General features: G+C 46.7%; 2 protein-coding genes across 2 annotated transcripts in view; both read right to left on the bottom strand.

Annotated features, from left to right (window-relative positions):
* Positions 1–1,142: 1,142 nt before the first annotated feature.
* Positions 1,143–7,138, bottom strand: PEX19 (peroxisomal biogenesis factor 19). The gene is made up of 8 exons (XM_008154247.3): positions 7,044–7,138; positions 5,605–5,714; positions 5,015–5,180; positions 4,493–4,578; positions 4,120–4,281; positions 2,666–2,842; positions 2,389–2,433; positions 1,143–2,227 (listed from the first exon to the last, which is right to left on the bottom strand). The coding sequence occupies exons 1-8, from the start codon at positions 7,111–7,113 to the stop codon at positions 2,144–2,146; spliced, it is 900 nt and encodes a 299-aa protein (XP_008152469.1). The 5' UTR covers positions 7,114–7,138; the 3' UTR covers positions 1,143–2,143.
* Positions 7,139–11,602: 4,464 nt separating this feature from the next.
* COPA (COPI coat complex subunit alpha) overlaps positions 11,603–18,753 on the bottom strand; it is a 42,537-nt gene continuing 35,386 nt past the window's right edge. Inside the window, exons 23-33 of the mRNA XM_008154246.3 lie at positions 17,935–18,058; positions 16,832–16,921; positions 16,564–16,673; positions 15,603–15,677; positions 15,388–15,456; positions 14,473–14,609; positions 14,046–14,232; positions 13,847–13,957; positions 13,363–13,524; positions 12,530–12,724; positions 11,603–12,262 (exon numbers count right to left, since the gene is read on the bottom strand). Coding sequence (XP_008152468.1) covers positions 12,203–12,262; positions 12,530–12,724; positions 13,363–13,524; positions 13,847–13,957; positions 14,046–14,232; positions 14,473–14,609; positions 15,388–15,456; positions 15,603–15,677; positions 16,564–16,673; positions 16,832–16,921; positions 17,935–18,058 — 1,320 coding nt within the window. The 3' untranslated portion in view covers positions 11,603–12,202. The remainder of the gene's footprint in view (positions 12,263–12,529; positions 12,725–13,362; positions 13,525–13,846; positions 13,958–14,045; positions 14,233–14,472; positions 14,610–15,387; positions 15,457–15,602; positions 15,678–16,563; positions 16,674–16,831; positions 16,922–17,934; positions 18,059–18,753) is intronic.

Below are 18,753 nucleotides of genomic sequence, written 5' to 3'. Positions count from 1 at the left end.
GACATTGTTGTGATATTCAAGTGCATGATCAGTGGACTTATCCTGACAAATGGGGTCTGATCAGTTTTGAGTGTTGTCAAATTTTTGTGGTGGGGAGCACTGAGTGTGAATTGCACACTTGTCATGGCAACAGGAACACATACTGGTGGTGTGAAGAACTGGCTATTTATAAAACAAAAAACCTGGTCCTTGACCAGTTTGAGAGGACTGCTCCATCCTTTCAAAAGTCTTACAATAACTCAAGCAGTGTTTCTAGAACAGAGAGTCAATCTGTTCATGATCAATCAAAATCAAAATGAAAATACACGGCCTGAGAACAAACTGAAGCAGATGAGGGCGTATGCTTAGATTCCTGGAGTAAGCCCTGGCTGACCCAGCGAACAGCGAGAATTTATAAAAGAAAATTGGCAGTAGAGTCAAGGGCCGGACTCTTTGGTCTTCCCTCTCTCCTTTCTATCCTCACCCAGTTTTTGGCTGGAGCTATAAGAAGAGAATTTAGGTCATTTAGGTCCATCATCACAAGTCTATCTACACTTTTCCCTTCTCTTGCAGAGCACAGGAGTCTCAGACTCAGACCTGGGCTCTTCCACACTCTGATGAGGAACAGTAGTTAGACTTTCCCCCAAAGCCTGTGCCCTCAAGAACATTTCCTTCCTTGGCAATACCACAGAACATGTGAGATCTTATGGGTTGAAAGGCTTACCCCATGGGAAGTGACATGTTGGGAGCTCAAAGTGACTCAGATGGTGAAGGTGAATCTGCTTTGGTAGTTATTTTCTGAGTGCTGAACCAGGACAGCCAGCTGGTCTGACCAGATTATCCATCAATATACAGCAGCCAAGGTCCATAGATCCCTAGCTCCCATAGGAGGGGAAGGTCAGCTCAAAGAAAAATAATTTAGAAGACACATTAACAAAAGTAAAGTGAAACGTTAAAATCAATACAAATGAGAGGGCTTCTGATTGAAATACTCGGAGGAAGTGAGGAAAGGTCATTTTGTTTCCTTTGCCAAATGAGGTACAGATTGAGCGGGGAAGCGGGGAGGGCGGGCAGAACCCAGCCCTCAATGTTCTGTGGAACTCCTCTGCTAATATTACTCACACTCTGTGCAGAAGCTGAGGAAGACCAGAAAAAGACCTGGATGAAAAACACTCCTCACTTAAAATATTTATTAGTCTGGAAAAAGGACCCAGGCTGCATCCCACCCTTTCCCGAACCACTTCCCCAATCAAGCCACAGGACTCACAGGAGTTGTTTCAAATAAGCCAAAATGTATCTGGGGAAGAACAGTCATTCACTCCCTAGACCTGACATTACAATTACATGTGTTTGCCAGGGAGAGAAGGGGGACCAGTGAGAATGGCAGATGGACTAGATGAAGGGAAACAGGATGGGCCCTTCTTTGTCACAGTTTGGGCTCGGAGAAGGGTTGAAATAAACAGGTATTTTTGAAAGAGGGGAGATAAAAGGAGAGGCAAAGGAGGGTCACGGCTGGTTCACCCTGACCACATAGCATTATAGAAAGAAACAGGGTAGCCACTTGAGTTGCCGGAACAGAGAGTTGAGGACTCAGCACCTGGAGATAGGAGAATCCCAAGGCTTCTTTTCCAACCCTACTGTGAATAGAGGCAAAAGCCTCCACTTCCTTTCCCTTTAGAGAATTCAGAAAGGTCTGCCTGAAGGCAAGAGGGCATGGTGACAGACCTATAGCTCCAGCCCAGGCTAAGTTTCTCCCCATTCATTTCCAAAGGCCCTGCCCAAGAGAACTACTGAAATAGAGTACCAAGATTCTGTCCCTGCTCCCCAGGTCCAAGAAAGGGGAGTGGAGACAAGGCACAAAGACCCTGGGTACAAAGGTGAACATCAATGTGGCCAAATATAACAAGGGATGCCTTCCTTCACCAGTAGGTAGCTGGGCCTTTGCTAGCAGCAGAAGCCACAAAAGGGCTCAGAGAAATGGCCTGCAGAACAGGCCTTATTCCTAGAAAGTCAGGGAAGAAACCTCAGTTGGTATGGCACCATCTTGGATGGGATGACAGAGGGCAGCGGGCAGACTACTCCCGCGACAACACTCCTGCCTCAGCTCCCAGTGGTTCTCCAGACGTTCCCCATGGCTGGCATCAGGGAGGAAACGTGTTGTGTTTCACATGATCAGACACTGTTCGCCATTGGCACCTGGTGGGCCTGATAGATTGAGGGCATCCACGTCAAAGTTGAGGCCAGGAGGCTGGAGAGAGATGAAGGGACTCAGATAACTGCTCTTATTTCAGGTCAGAGCATGTAAAGGCCCATCCCCAGGAGCCACAATTATCACCTGAGGTGGAATCACTAAAGGCTAAAGAATTCTGGAAATCTGGGCTCAGATTAAAATCTAGAAGATATACTCACCATCTCCCCAGCCAGCTCTTTTGGAGGATGGCCCAAATCCTGTAGCTGGAAAATAAGGAAAGAGGAACATCAGACAGAGAAAACCCCAAAAGCAGCTAAAAGCAAGAATCTGAGCTGTGGCCTCTGCTTTCTCCTGAGGACCGTGCTGTATGGCCTCTCTTGTGCTCCCTCTTCCACCTGGGTTTGGCACTGTGGCCTGGGCTCCTTCCCAGATACGTCCTCCACCAAACACCCCACCTGACAGCCCCATCGGGCAGACAGCAGGAGGAGGCCTCACCTGCTGCATAAGGTCCAGCACTGTCTCAAAACGAGCCTTCTGAGTGGCCTCACTGTCTGTGGGGGTCTCTGCTTCAAACTGCTCACATATCTTGCCCATGACACTGTGCTGTTCCTGATATTTCCCAAACTGTTCTGGAGGTAGAGATTCCCGGTGACTCTGCAACCATTCTGGATACTAAGAAAAGAGAAAATGGGTGGGGAAGAATTAGGTGAACAATGGATAAGGAAGGGCAATAGATTATGAAGAACAATAAAGTACCAAGGAGAGGGGAAGACAGAGAAGGAAAAGTTAAACAAGCTAGTTCAGCATGAGAAGTAGCAATGACTCCAACCAATCACCTGGCTATGCTGGCATTTGTCACTGGAGGATGCTAAACTTTTTCCAAGAAGGGACAGACAGTAAATATTTTAGGCTTTAAGGGCCACATAGGGTCTCTGTCACATATTTTCTTTTTTTGTTTGTTTTGATTTTACAACCTTTAAAAATGTGAGAGTTGGTCCCTAGCCTGTTTGGCTCAGACTAAAGAGTTCCGGGTTCAATTCCGGTCAAGGGCACGTACCTCGGTTGTAGACTCGATCCCCAGCCCTGGTTGGGGGGTGTGTGGGAGGCAACCAATCAATGTATCTCTCTCACACTGATGTTTCTCTCTGTCTCTCCCTTCCACTCACTCTAAAAATCAAAATATCAATGGAAAAATATTCTTGAATGAGGATTCACACACACACACACACACACACACACACACACACACACTCACACTCACAAAATAAAAAAGACAAAACAAAAAGAAGAAAGCTCGCCCTAGCTTGTTTGGCTCAGTGGATAGAGCGTTGGTCTGGGGACTGAAGGGTCCCCGGTTCGATTCCGGTCAAGGACACATGCCTGGGTTGTGGGCTCGATCCCCAGTAGGGGGTGTGCAGGATGCAGCTGATCAATGATTCTCTCTCATCATGGATGTTTCTCTCCCTCTCTGAAATCAATAAAACTATTAAAAGAGGAAGAGGAGGAGGAGGAGGAGGATTCCTGTATTTTATTTCTTTAATAAAACTATAAACTCTTTCATAGCAGGGACCACCATTTACATTGCTCTTAAGTTGTTCATAGCAAAAAGCCAGTAAGTCCTCAGTGAAACCCTGGTAGAGAACTGAACATAGATATGAAACAAGGGGTTGATCAGACAATTAAAGAATATCAAACCATTTTATAACAAACTAGAGCTGAAGGATTTCCCCTTCTCCCTTAAATATCCTCAGTGTGGTAAAGCTTTATTCTCTTAGAGACACAACTCCTCTCCAGCTCTCCCCAATCCAAATAAATGAACATAGGAGAAAAAAACAGATGGGAGTTATATACCAGAGTTTCTCTATCTTTGCAGGCTCTAAGCAGACAAAGTAGCCACAGGAGTTGACACAATGGAGAACAAGGACGACAGGCAGAAAGAGTTCACAAACCTTTTCTGTGATCTCCTTCAGTGATGGGTACAGCACATCCTTGGACAGTAGGTTCTGCATGATGCTCTGCATGATGGGGAGGATGTTTCCTTCACCATCCCCTTCATCCATGCCCAGTCCTTCCATGGCCTTGGTCAGCTCCTCTTCTGACATGCCTGAGTTCTAGAAAGGACAGGAGAGAGTTGAGCAAGTACACTGCCTTCTTGGGATGCTTACTACCCTTTCGGGTGGGAAAGAACTATTTAAACTTGCCTGTAGCAAAACAGTGAGCAGGGACAGAAGTGAGATGATACTCAAGAGTCTGTCTTTGAGACTCTGCTGGTGAAGTGTCTGAAAATGGGCCCCTTGTGGTTCCCTACCTCCCCCGCCTCACCTGCAGATCAGTGGCATTTTTGGCCAGTCCACTTAGTGTCTCCTTTAGGCAAGAAGTGAATTCTTGTTGGGAAGTTACATCACTACCTAGGAGAGATCAAAAGAGCCAAGGTCATTTACGATTTTAACTGTTTGCTTACCTAGACTGACCTAGTTACCAGCTTGGATATGGAGCAGTTAGTAGTGAGTCACTAGCACTCCAAATGTTAGAATGCTCTATGGTTACCTTCATAGTCGTTTTCACAAATCTACATGGACTGTGCGTTAGTTTGTGCTCCACGATGACACTCAGGATAACACTACCGCTTTGAATCGATCAGCTTCCAATAAAACTTCCTATTATGTTCCACCTACCTTACCCCTTTCATCAGCAGGATTCCCATCCCTCCTCCCATCTCCTTCTCCACCCCATGGCAGTGGTATCATGATTGCTACCAACTTTATTAAGAATTTTGGTGGTCTCCAGCAAGGATGACTTAAGAGGTTTGTTCAGACATTTCCAGTTGTCTGGGCCCCGCCTCACCCACTCTTCCCGCAGCCTCTGAGAGCTTTTGGAACTGCTCCACCAGGTGGGGCTCTTCCTCAGCCAACTCCTTCATTGCCTTCTCGAACTCTGCAGTGGCTTGGGAAGCCAGCTCACTGTCGAACAGTTCCTGGAAAAACTTCTCTTGGGAGGCGAAGAGGGCATCCTGCATGGGAAGAGTGGCCAAAATGAATCTCTTGGCACTACACTGCACCTGACCTCTGACACGTCACAGGCAGAGGCTCTGGGAAACACAGTGCCTCCCTCCTACCCATCTCTACTGGACATTCTAACTACCTCTCTTAAGGACAGCAAGAAAGATATCTGGCCTCAGAGGTAAACATATGGAGCGGCATTCCCAAATCAATCATTTAAATGTCCTCTTTTCTCAAAGAATTTCCTTGAGATCCACTCCACCTCAAGTCCCTGTTTCACAAGGACTGAGGCCTGCAAGGGCACTCAGCAATGTGAGGTCAAGGCACCCTCCTCCCACTCCCCTCTGGCCCACAGGGACCTGCCCCACCGCTGCTCAGAGCTGCATACTATCCCCCCGCAAACCCCCCCTCCCCTCAAGCAGGTGGAATTTATACTTTGGCAGTGTCTCCTGGCGATCTCTTCTGGGGCCCTGAAGCATCAGGGGCCGTGGTGGCAGGAGGGGGTGCTGGGGAGGGTCTGGCCTTATCGAAATCATCAAGAGCACCTTCAGAGACAAGAGACATGGTATGTGTGTTGGGGATGGATGAGAATAGAAGGCCAGGGTGTTTCTGGGCAAAGCACTGAGAGAACAATCTTTCAAACTGCCAACTTGCCTAAATTTTTCTTTTTTTTCAGTCTCCTTATTCTGGCCCACTCCTAAGCAAGCCTCCCAATTCCCTCCCCATTACCTAATTTATTGCAATCAAAGAGGGGAAAACAGCTTAAAGCAGAACAGGCATCTCTCTCAGAACCGGGAGGAGTGTTAAAAAGAAATTCTGCAGAAACACCTCTATCTACAGTGCCTTCCCTGCCACACTCTATGATTCCCTACAAACCCTACACATCCTGTATATCCAACAGGAGCAGAGAGCACAATATCCTCAGTCCCCCTGCCCTCACTCTGGAGCCCTAAAGGAAATAACCTTTGGCAAGAAAGCAGCAGCCACACTGTCCCACCCACCTTCCCATGGGTCCTGGTACTAGTACAGACTGAACTCCAAGGAAGGGCATTCAACTCTCTTATCCTCCAATTTGGCCCTCCCTGGGCCAAGCTCCTAGACTCCCTCTGGCCCCGTCTCTGCAGGTGGCTGTGCGCCCAGTCACACAGAGTCACTGGCACTCTCCGCCGTTCCCGTTCATCCTCCCGCCTGCCCACATCTCTGTGACTGAGCAAGACAGAAATATTCACCTCTGCCCTGAAAAGCCCGTGTCCTCGCTACCAGGCCGCTTGCCAGGCCTAGGGGGAGAGCACCGGGCAAGACACCAAGAGAATGGAGGACATGGCTAAGGAAGAGGACACCCCCCTCGCTCAGGAGGGTGAACTGTCTTTCCCTGAGACCTCCTCAGCCTCAGTTTTTCAAAATAACAGGAGAGGAGTCGGCTCCAGCTCAGACAGGAGGGAAGAACCGGACGGGGCCCGGTGGGAGAAAGGTAGGAGGACTGGGAGGAGGGGAGACACCGCCCGGAAGGCGCGCCAGGGCTGGCGAGGGGCTAAGCCAGCCGTGAGCGCTGCCGGCAGCCCGCCGAGGAACTGAACTTCCTAAAGCCAAGTTCGGGGGGCTGGGGGGGAGGGGGCGCCCAGAAACGCCGTCCGCTGGATTACCGTTTCCGCTCCGGCAGGGAGGTCAACGGCCTGGGCCCTCAGTGGGCTCCCCAGCTCCCGCCGCCGGGGACGGGGACCGGGAGATGCTCTTCAGAGTCGCAGTCAGACCCTCCGCCCCCGTCCAATCTCGGGACGGCCTCCCCCGCTCCGCCCCAAGCATCTCAGGTTCACTCCACGCCCCGGATGGGTCCTCACGCCCGCCCGCCTCGGGTCTTCCCATGACGGGCTTACTTTCCAGAAGCTCCTCCAATTCCCGGTCCGCGTCGGCCCCGACCCCGCAGTCCCCCTCCGCGGCGGCCATCTTGCTGCCTCCGCTGCGCCGTAGGGGGCGGACTCCCGGACCTCGCGCCCCACCCCTTCCGCCTCTGCGACCAATGGTAAGGCGGGCCAGGGCAGAGTCGTCATTTTTAAAGGGACAGGAAGGCGTGGGGTTTGTTTTTCTTTTCGTCAGAACCTTTTAACTAACCGAGGGGGACTTACTGGGATCTTTTGCTAGGTGTCTTACTGGCCTGCACACTTTCGGATATACTATATATCCTGCCTATTTATATTGCCCTCCCTTCCCTTTTGCCTGTGCCTCTCCCTCTGGCATTTCAGCGCCATGACTGGCAAGGATTTTACTCCTGTCTTCACTGCTGTATTCTCACTCCTAGGTGAGGGCTAAACACTTAGTTGGCTTGGCTCTCCCCGACCCATATTATATAAAGAACATTTTTATGCGGAATCAAATGGGCATCTCTTTTTTCCTAGTCTCCATTAGAACTGTTACACTAAGGCCTGGGACTTAGAACTCAATGTTGGTTGAATCAATTCAGGCAGGAAAAAATTACTCTGGGGCCTTGAACTGAGCAAGAGAGCAATTTGAATGTAATAGTAAGACCTGCCTTCCCTGATCCATCTCCTTTTCTTGTAAAGAACCCAACGTCCGATGGAGTGAATTTGGGGAGGCTTACATAGAGACAACTCTAGACAACCCTTCCTCCTCTGGATGGTTCTATTCAGATCTATCAGAATACATAAACTGCCTGAGATACAAATCTATTTTGTACTTAGAGGGTATCTACTGTTTAAAACCCCAAACAGTGGAAGATAGATAAATCAGGACCATCTGTAAAGCAGCTGACTGGGGATTAGGCTGGAGGTAATACTAGACATACACACACAGTAAGAATGGCACAAGAGCTCTAGCTGGTTTGGCTCAGTGGATAGTGTCAGCCTGCGGACTGAAGGGTCCCAGGTTCAATTCCAGTCAAGGGCACATGCCTGGGTTTCTGGCTCAATCCCCAGTAGGGGATGTGCAGGAGGCAGCCGATCCATGATTCCCTCTCATCATTGATGTTTCTATCTTCTCTCCGTCTCCCTTTCTCTATAAAGTCAATAAAAATATATTTAACATGTCACCGGTGACTGACACTATACTTTCCCTCCGGACCTTGTCAGTCACTGGTGCTGCCAGCATATCGGTGAAATCAGATATCGCGGGCTAAATGGAAAGGAAGACAAAACAGGCTTGGCATTTAACGTGTTAAGAAAAAAAAAAAAAAAAGAGCCCTAACTGGTTTGGCTCAGTGGATAGAGTGTCGGCCTGCGGACTGAAGGGTCCCAGGTTCGATTCAGGTCAAGGGCATGTACCTTGGTTGTGGGTACATCCCCAGTAGAGGGTGTGCAGGAGGCAGCTGATCGATGTTTCTCTCTCATAGATGTTTCTAACTCTCTATCCCTCTCCCTTCCTCTCTGTGAAAAATCAATAAAATATATTTTAAAAAAAAGAAAAAAGAAAAAAAAAAGAATGGCACAAGATCTTAAAAATGTCTTAAAAGAGGTCAGGATAAAGTGCTATAAAGTTTAAAAAAGGAAAAATCACATTAAAATGAAAAGTCATTTCATTGTTTTCATCCTTAGCTTCCCAAACACCTGAATACTGTTTCAAAGCACCAGATTTGGTACATCCTTTTTCCTTTACAAACAGGGCACAGACTTATAAAATCACACCTGTGCACAACTTACTGTATACTTCCAAGCACAAGTGGAAGCCATTCTGAACTAAATTCTAGTGCTCTCACTAAATTACTTGGTTTAAAACCCTTGCCATGCCAAGACCGGTTTGGCTCAGTGCATAGAGCGTCGGCCTGCGGACTGAAGGGTCCCAGGTTCGATTCCGGTCAAGGGCATGTACCTTGGTTGCGGGCACATCCCCAGTGGGGGTTGTGCAGGAGGCAGCTGATCGATGTTTCTCTATCATCGATGTTTCTGGCTCTCTGTCCCTCTCTCTTCCTCTCTGTAAAAAATCAATAAAATATATATTAAAAAAAAAAAAAAACCCTTGTCACTCTAGACCTCAGATTACAAATATCCTATCTAATAAAAGAGTAATATGCAAATTGACCGTACCTCCGTGACACACAAGCCACGCCCCCAGCCAATCTGGAGCAAGTATGCAAATTAACCCAACCAAGATGGCTGCAGCCACGGAGTGAGCAAGAGGCTTGAGTTTCCCCGGTAATGGAGGAAGCCAAGCTATCTGCACAACCTGGCTGGCCTAGGCCTCCACTCAAGGCTACAAAGTTTCAATTATAGAAGATAAATAAATCCCAGATACCAGGGCCTCTGCTTGGGTTGCTGGGGGGCGTGGCTGGCCTGCAAACCACTAAAGGTCCCTCGCCCAGGCCGCCCCACACCCCAAGGGAACCCCCACCCTGATCCAGGACACCCTTCAGGGCAAACCAGCTGGCCCCCACCTATGAACCAGGCCTCTATTCTATATAATAAAAGAGCAATATGCAAATTGACAATCACTCCAACACACAAGATTGCTGCCCCCATGTGGTCAAAGATGGCTGCCCCCATGTGGACACAAGATGGCCACCACAAGATGGCCAGCAGGGGAGGTCAGTTGGGAGGGACCAGGCCTGCAAGGGAGGGCAGTTGGGGGCAATCAAGCCTGCAGGGGAGGGCAGTTAGGGGTGACCAGGCCTGCAGAGGAGGGCAGTTAGGGGCAAACAGGCTGGCAGGGGAGCAGTTAGGCATCAATCATGCTGGCAGGGGAGTGGTTAGGGGGTGATCAGGCTGGCAGGCAGAAGCGGTTAGGGGCAATCAGGAAGGCAGGCAGGCGAGCAGTTGGGAGCCAGCAGTCCTGGATTGTGAGAGTGATGTCCAACTGCCAGTTGGATCGGGCCTAAACGAGCAGTCGGACATCCCTCGAGGGGTCCCAGATTGCAGAGGGTGCAGGCTGGGCTGAGGGACCCCCCCCTGCCGTGCACAAATTTTGTGCACCGGGCCTCTAGTGTAACAATAAAGTTGGGGCATTAGGTTCCTTTTCAGTTATAATCTTCTATAATTTGAGTCCTCTGATTAACCTAGTTCTCCCCAACAACTGAAACAATTACAGACTTTCTAATTCAATTCCAAACTGCTTTCATGTGTATCTCTAATGACTATAGTTATATCAAGCACATGATTAAAAAATAATAGGCATTTCTATTGGCTTTTCATTAATGTGGTAAATAAGCATGTTAATAAGGAAAATACTAGATGGTAATTGAGAAAATTATGATGGAGTTGAAAACAAGCATGGATCTTCTTTTGCATTAGTTCTTAAACTTGCTTCTGCTTTTCTGTTTTACTACTGATACTCCCAACACCTCATCTCAGTATTTACTCACCTCTTGCCTTTCTAATGTACAGTGAACAATGTTGTGAAACAGTAATTCACAGCATTTTTTTATAGCACTCTAGATTAAGGACATAATGGCTCTCCACTGTTTACTGACCAATTTCAAGTTCTTGCCTGATAGTCACAATAATTTCACATATATCCATTTTGTTTCCTCAGTTCCATAAGCTTTAAGAAATGTGGATAACTCACTTTTTTCATATCCCTGAGTTCAGAATAATATTTGTTTATATGCAAAGTTAATTTTATAGTTTAATTTTTAAAGTTACAGAAGTTTTTTTGGCCAAAATTTATTACCAACTTGCATATATTTACAGAAAGCATGTTTATAACTTGAGAAAGTGTTACCAAAATAAGGCAGGCTTAGTTTGGGGATACTTTGTTAAAGAAAGCAATTCTTAAAAGCTAAAAAAATATAAAGGACTATACTCTTTTTTAAAAGACAAAATTTTAAAAGATATGTTTTTATTGATTTTAGAGAAAGAGGTAGGGAGAGGGAGAGAGAGAATCATTGATGAGAGCGAAACATTGATCAGTTGCCTCTTGCATGCCTCCCAGTGGGGATCGAGCCCCCAACCTGGGCATGTGCCCTGATCAGGAATCGAACCAGTGACCTCCTGGTGCATGGGATGACACTCAATCCACTGAGCCACACCGGCTTGGCAAAAAGATACATATTTTAATCAAAGACACAGCATGTTATTCTACTCAGTCTTAGCACATAGCAAGCAAAATACTTTATCAGCACTGTAATCATCCTAATTTAATGTATTTACCTCTAATTAATCTTACATATGTATATTACATATAAAAACATCTAGAACAGTGACAGACACGATAGGTGCTCAATAAATACTGGCTGAAATTAATAACAGGTAAAACGCTGCAGTCAATAATGGAACAGGGGAGCTATTTGCTTTCCACCATTCTCACAGCAGTTTAATATATCCTATGAAAAATGTGTGCTTTGTTTTAAACAATGAGTATTTACTACTTTTGTAATTAACCTATTTCTCCCTTAGTTCTCTTTCCTTATATAAAGTAGTTATATAAGGAAAGATATGCTTTGGTGGGCAGCTGCATGGAGTAAGTAGAAACATGGAATAAGCCACAAAACTCTCGCAGTAATTTACTTTATTTAGTGTGAGAAACAACAAATAAGAACAATGATTATAAAAAAACAATAAAGTGACATGCATTTTTGGAAAACCAGACAGTTTCTTTTCAGACTTTAAATTTCTGGGCACAGAGAAGGTACCTGCCTGGAAGTTTAAAATGCAGGATGGCTTAGTTTGCTGTGATGGAGTAAAAGATGCTATCTTATTTATTACATCCCACTCCTTTCTAACAAAAAGGATATAAAGGTAGTAGGGAAGAAAAGGATTAACATTGAAGGAATTTACTAAACAAATGTTCACCACTGCATTTTCATTTGTTTCTTGAAAGAGCTAAGCTGGGCAGGCAAGTCCAACTGTGACCACAACTGTAAGACTGAGAGAATGAAAGGTCCCCAGAGACAAAAAATAAAAGAAGTCAAGCTTAGACATTTATTAGCCATAGAACAAGAGAAAAGAACACTTGATCTTAGGGCAGGGAAAGGTAAATGTCAATGTGAAAGGTAGTTAAGGAACAGGCTCGGACATAAAGACTGATTCTTGGGGCTGGGGTGGAGGCTGAGGGGAATATGTTGACTGACCCTATACACACAAAGGGGGCTTTAGCGGAACTGCAGAGGACTGATCCTTAAACCAATCACATCTTTGCCAATCTCTGTCACCTGTGGAAGAGGAAACAGGAAAAAGTTAGGAGTTTGAGAGGTTGAGACGCCTAGAAAGCTTCCTTGCTCCACTCCTCCATGAGCACAGTAAACTGCTTCGTTATTGTTTGTTAGTGATGGACAAAGAGCAGTGGAAGAAGTTCTAGCTTTACCCAGTACACTGCCTCAAGGAGGCAGGGGCAAATACAGGAGAAAAAGGACCGCTGTGCTTCTTCTCTCCCCACTTCCCTCCATATCCTAGATGCATTTCTCGAGGACAGTACTTACTGTAGTGACCCTGCAGATCTGACCCTTGAATTCAGGGGAATAGCAGGCCCCACTGAGTGGACATTTTTCCACTGGTTTCCCACGGTAGATGGGCCGATAAGATGCAGCACAGATGTCGAAAGGGTTGTGCATGTCATAATTAAGTTGGTAGGCATCTGTGGGGTTCTTCTCGCAGGCTGCTAGGATTTTCCGGGTCTAAGAGAGGGAAGGAATAGTTTATTTAAGAGTACGAAAAGCTTCACACAACTCAAATTATTTCATCATTATGGTTTAGTAGTTTCTTTGGTGCAGGATGAAATTGCACTGAATTCGGAATACACCCTCTGTGTAGGACATACATGAAGGGTAACAATTACCATTCCTGTGGTATCAGGCTTTTCCCTTCTCAACACTAAAGAAGTTCCCTGGACCTAGACCCATATTCTTCTACCAAGTCTGAGAACTATCAGGGTCAGGCCTGAGTTAGAACTGGCTTCCACTGCCCAAGAATGCTTTTGGAGAACACAATCGGACATATATGTGGAGGTTAGTGGTGGTGGTATTGGGAGATCTGGAGCTCAAGGTCAGGCATAGGGTTATTTTCAGGTGCAGTGGAGCTATTCTAGGTTGCCAGTCACTCTCACACTGGTGCCATGTCTGAATAAGTTATTAGTTCAGTTTCAGGAACAACAGGAGGTACTCATGCCAGTAAGTAAAAAGAGTCAAATTTTGTGGCTGTTTTTGTTGAATGTCATTCTGTGCTTTATTTCAGCAGCCCTTGCCTTGGTCTACCACGCCCTCCATGTAAGAGCAGACCTGGTTCTTTTATGCTCACTGACGGAGTTCCTATCTACCTGTTGAGCCACCTCTGGCTTGGGCCCAAGTTCCAACAGGCGCCGAGCAAAGGTGGCAGCTGTTTTAAAGTTCTTGAGCTTGAAGAAGAGGTTGAGGGCTGTCCGCAGCACCAGGATCATGTGCACAGGCTGCAGGTTTGAGTGGGTGAAATAGGCTGCCATCTGGTGGACAGAAAGAGGAACACATGAGAGGCTGATGCTACTGTTGAGATAGGTCATGCATAGCTGGTACACATGCATTTAAAAAAAACACACAAATAAAAACAGGACTGGTTATAAAGCAGGGAAGTCTTCTGATTCTTAGGTATGGAAGACAGATGAGATGAGGAAGAAGAATGCAGAAATACATTCTCTTCTCACAGAAATGGGACCAAATTTCTCTTACTCCCAGATTGAGATCTGGGTTTGGAATTTAAAAATTCAGATGTAATGGAGGAAGAAGGGAAGGAAACCACTTTACTGCTCAGAGGGCCACAGATCTTACCTCACAGGTGCGTTTCTGCTGTTCCAGACTCTCTTTAGGCAGCTTCTTCCTTTCTATCTCCATGGACAAACCCACAATGTACTCACGGCAAATGGTGATGAGCTGTTGGGCCTAAAGGAAGAGGCAAAGGAAGATCATGGTACAGAGGCAAGAATGTGGGGGTGCCCATGACTAGGACAAGTAGTAGACCCCTCCTAACCTCTGCAATCTCCTGTTTATTGTCCACAACAAGGAGTGGCACACTGAGTAAAATGGATCGGAATTTTTCCACAGCCTCCTCAAACTTGCCAACTGTGGTGAGCTGGTAGCACAGTTGCAACCGTTGGATGAGGTCATTAAGTTTCAGGCCCACAGCTGGTACACCATTCTTCAGCCCTGCATCCTTCCTACACATGGAAAAGTAGGAAGAAGATAGACAATAATTAGGAGCCCACTGGGACTCAACTACTTTTTCTGGCAACATAATCACTGTGAAAGCAGTAAGCAAACCGCGTAGAGTGCCAAGCCAAAAATCTTTTCCTATTGGGAAACCCCAGCTTTGGAAAATTGTGACTGTCCCTGAGGCTACCACCTGAAATATCTAAACCATGTTGGAACAGATCCAAGTCAGGAACAAGTGGCCTTACCAATTGCGATTAGGGTAGCCATACATGGAGGGCAGGCAGGGCAGAGCCTGATAGGTGGTACGGCCTCGGGCGTAGGTCTGCAGGAACAGTTGCTTGTAGGGGCCAAACTGGGTTACCCCTACCTGGTCATGAAGGAGCTGAAATACAGGAAGCAAGAAACGTAAGGATTTTTGTCCTACCTACCACTTAAAAACCAAGCGCCTTGGGCAAGGTACTTAACTTCTCTGTACTCGTTTCCTCATCAGTAAATTACACCTACTTATAGGACCGACCTCATTTAATAATACCTATTAAAGCATTTAGGATAGTGCCTGGCACACAGTGAATAAACGTTAGTTGTTGCAGTTGTGGTGGCTGTTATCATTGCTACTGAACACACGTTTAGTGTTCAAAACATACACCTGTTCATGAAGGGATGCTTACTTCACTGCTGTGAGCCAGAAAGCGGGCTATAAATGAGTAGAAGATGGCTGGAAGGATTCACCTAGGCCAGTGGGCGGCAAACTCATTAATCAACAGAGCCAAGTATCAACAGTACAACGATTGAAATTTCTTTTGAGAGCCAAGTTTTTTAAACTTAAACTTCTTCTAATGCCACTTCTTCAAAATAGACTCGCCTGGGCTGTGGTATTTTGTGGAAGAGCCACACTCAAGGGGCCAAAGAGCCGCATGTGGCTCGCGAGCCGCAGTTTGCCGACCACAGACCTAGGAGATGACTAAGCCAAATGGAAAGCAGGTAAGAGGAAGGCCTTATGAGACAAGTTTCTTCAGTCAAGACCAAGGGTTTCCATGGTAAGTACATGCCTCTGCCCTTGTGGGTGGGATAATTTCCATTTGGTTAAGGTGAGTCAACCATCTCCCTGGGACTCTGGTTGAGACACACTGAACAAAAGCCAAAGTTACTTTAAGACTTACCCTCATGGCGGTTTCAAAAGATCCTGCCAGGATGTGATCAACTGGAAGCTGAGAGTTATTGCACCAGATCTAACAAAAAACAGAAAACCCAAGCCAAGTGAAATCTTGTTCTTACTCTTCCCAAACTATCCTACTCTGCATCAATACTCCTTACACATCAATCAGTGGTAGCCAGCTCAGAAACACTCATCCCCACAGGCTGTTTCCCTGCTTACCTGAGTTGGGCTGGTTCCCTTGGTGGGGGGCACGAAGAACCCATCCTCAGCCCCACCAGCTGCAGGGGGTATATCCTAGGGGAAAAACAGTAAATGAGCCACTTTTTAAGCCATTCAAGCATTCTGTCCTGACAAATCTTAACAGAGCTTGGTACCTTGTTCCCAGTCTCTATTGGAGAAGGGGGGTTATGATTGTGGGAAAGAACACTCAAAATAGGAGCAGCTTCACAAGTAACAAAATTATATACCAAAAGCTTGCTGACAAAAAGCCTGCTGCCTTTCCATAAGCTGCTACTGGCATAACCCTGATTATCTCCTTCTTTCTTTCAAACTAGAGGCCCGGTGCATGAAATTTGTGCACGGGGTGGGGGCGGTGGGGGTGTCCCTCAGCCCAGCCTGCACCCTCTCCAATCTGGGACATCCCTCTCACAATCCGGGACTGCTGCCTCCCAACAGCTCGCCTGCCTGCCTGATTGCCCCTAACCATTTCTGCCTGCCAGCCTGATCATCCCCTAACTACTACCTTGCCAGCCTGATTGACGCCTAACTGCTCCCCTGCCGGCCCGATTGACCCCAACTGCCCTCCCTGCCAGCCCAGTCGCCCCCAACTGCCTTCCCCTGCTGGCCTGGTCACCCTCAACTGCCCTCCCCTGCAGGCCTGGTCATCCCCAACTGCCCTCCCTTGCTGGCCTGATTGCCTACAACTGCCCTCCCCTGCCGGTCATCTTGTGGCAGCCATCTTGTGACCACATGGGGGCGGCCATCTTGGGCATGATGGTCAATTTGCATATTACCTCTTTATTATATAGAATGGGAGATAAAGCATCATATTAGGAGGGTGTAGATCCCCTTCCTTTTGGGGACCTCAGGACAGGGGTGGTGATGGTGGGGAGGGCAATAAGGCCACTGGCTTCCACAGGGACAAGAGTGAGAACTTTACAAGGGTAAGAATTCCACATACCAGCTCAGGAGGGAGCTCCAGATCTTCTTCTACCTCCCAGCCACCTCCTTCTTCCTGTCCCTTCCCAAGAGCGTCATCTCCCAAACTGTCTGTAGCCTCCACAAACCCATCTGTAAGGAAAGCACAAGCTCAGAATAGATCCTTGTAGTGACAAAGTCTTAGCCAAAGGAAAGCAAAATGTTGAGATCCTTATTAGTCCCATGGTTTGGAACCCTGCAGAATTGCCCACAGCCCTCTGCTCAGACCAGTCCTAGAATAGTATTCTTACCTTCATCCAGCTGCAGCTCTGCATCCTCTCCCCAGCCCTCAGTACCAACAGTGTCAATGTCAATGTCAGCAGCCAGTGCTCCTCCCTTCCCTGCAAAGGCAAAGGACAAAAAGAAGCTGGTTATAGTCAGGCAAGTGTGAGATGTGGCCTCCTCTGCAGACAAGCTGAATCCTTACAAAAGCAGGTGATAAGGTTCTGTCTCCTTATTGTTTTTGTTCATTATTTATAATATATAAATTATGCTTTCTTTTTTTTTAAATATAAATTTTATTGATTTTTTTACAGAGAGGAAGGGAGAGGGATAGAGAACTAGAAACATCGATGAGAGAGAAACATCGATCAGCTGCCTCCTGCACACCCCCTACTGGGGATGTGCCCGCAACCAAGGTACATGCCCTTGACCGGAATCGAACCTGGGACCCTTGAGTCCGCAGGCCGACGCTCTGTCCACTGAGCCAAACCAGTTAGGGCTAAATTATGCTTTCAATAGTAGGTTTCACAGAGAGAGGGAACAGAAGAGAGGGAAACAATTGGCCTTCCAGCTACCAAAAGCTGCCTCTTAATCGAGGACATAGGGTTGGTTAGAGAAGATGGAGCAAAGAGCAGAGCTGGGAGCAAAATGCCTAAGGATCTATTTAAGCTGTAAGTCAGGAGAAATGACTTAGAAGATATATCCAAGAAGACAGGAGGAGAGTTAAGGGTGGGTATGGTGGCACACATCGCATATACCCACATGACAGAATTTGAGGTAGCTGAATTTGTACATTTAACATTGTACGTCATGAGTGATAAAATACTGAATGGAGAGAATACTATATATATGGTAAAACCTAAGGAAATACACCAAAATGCTAATAGTGGTTGTTAGAAGCATGGACTAAGACATCTCTTTTTCCCCCACCTATTTTCCAAATGTTAAGGATCTTATAATGTTTTTTAGATTTTACAACACTGTGTACCGTAACTCTGGCATCTCAGGGCTCCATGAGGCTTCATACAGAAAAAAAGGACAGATGAAAAGGAGAGGAGAGCCGATGGTACTCCCCAGGACAGTTCCCCACAAAACAAACCACAAAAACGATATGGGAGCAGTGAGCACTTACCCTTGCTGGCAATGGAGCCTTCAAAGAACCCTTTGGACACCGTCAATAAGGGCCAATTGGTATCCAATGGCATGATAGGTGCAGGAGGCTGGAGCAACTTGGCATTAGGGTCAATATCTGGAATCTGAAAGGTAGAAGAAGGTTAAAAGCAAGCAACTCTCAGGAATCATGTAGGGGACGGTTATAGGCCCTCAGGTAGGACGGTGACATTTGTAGGTTTAAAATGCCCCAAGAATGACTGGCTAGTGTGGCTCTGAGTCAACCCATGAACCAAGAGATCACGGGTTCAATTCTTGGTCAGGGCACATGCCCAGTTTATGGGCTCTATCCCTAGTAGGGGGGAGTGCAGGAGGCAGCCAATCAATGTTTCTATTTCTTTCTTTTTTTAAAAAAATATATTTTATTGATTTTTCACAGAGAGGAAGGGAGAGGGATAGAGAGTTAGAAACATCGATGAGAGAGAAACATTGATCAGCTGCCTCCTGTACACCCGCTACCGGGGATATGCCTGCAACCAAGGTACATGCCCTTGACCAGAATCGAACCCGGGACCCTCCAGTCCGCAGGCCGACGCTCTATCCACTGAGCCAAACCGGTCAGGGCAATGTTTCTATTTCTTTATCCCTCTCCTTTCCTCTCTCTCTCTCTCTCTCTCAAAAAAATAAAAGAAAAAAAGAAAAAAAATCAATAAAAAACATATTTTAAATGTCCCAAACCCTGCCTGTGTTTCTCAGTGGTTAGAGTGTTGGCCTGCACACTGGAGAGTCGCAGATTTGACTTCCGGTCAAGGACACGTATCTGGGTTTCAGACTTGATCCT

The sequence above is a fragment of the Eptesicus fuscus genome, chromosome 22 (assembly GCF_027574615.1).
Source record: "Eptesicus fuscus isolate TK198812 chromosome 22, DD_ASM_mEF_20220401, whole genome shotgun sequence".
NCBI classification, from domain to species: domain Eukaryota; kingdom Metazoa; phylum Chordata; class Mammalia; order Chiroptera; family Vespertilionidae; genus Eptesicus; species Eptesicus fuscus.
Note: the sequence above shows the minus strand (reverse complement) of the source record. Positions and strands in the feature narration are given on the sequence as shown.

What these genes read in the sequence shown, in the direction of transcription:
- PEX19 (XM_008154247.3), bottom strand. Translation starts at nt 7,113, where the DNA reads ATGGCCGCCGCGGAGGGGGACTGCGGGGTCGGGGCCGACGCGGACCGG. An exon ending in AAAATGCCACTGATCTGCAG is followed by an intron (nt 4,282 to 4,492) that starts GTGAGGCGGGGG and finishes TGTCCTTTCTAG; the next exon opens with AACTCAGGCATGTCAGAAGA. An exon ending in AAGAGCTGGCTGGGGAGATG is followed by an intron (nt 2,228 to 2,388) that starts GTGAGTATATCT and finishes ATCTCTCTCCAG; the next exon opens with CCTCCTGGCCTCAACTTTGA.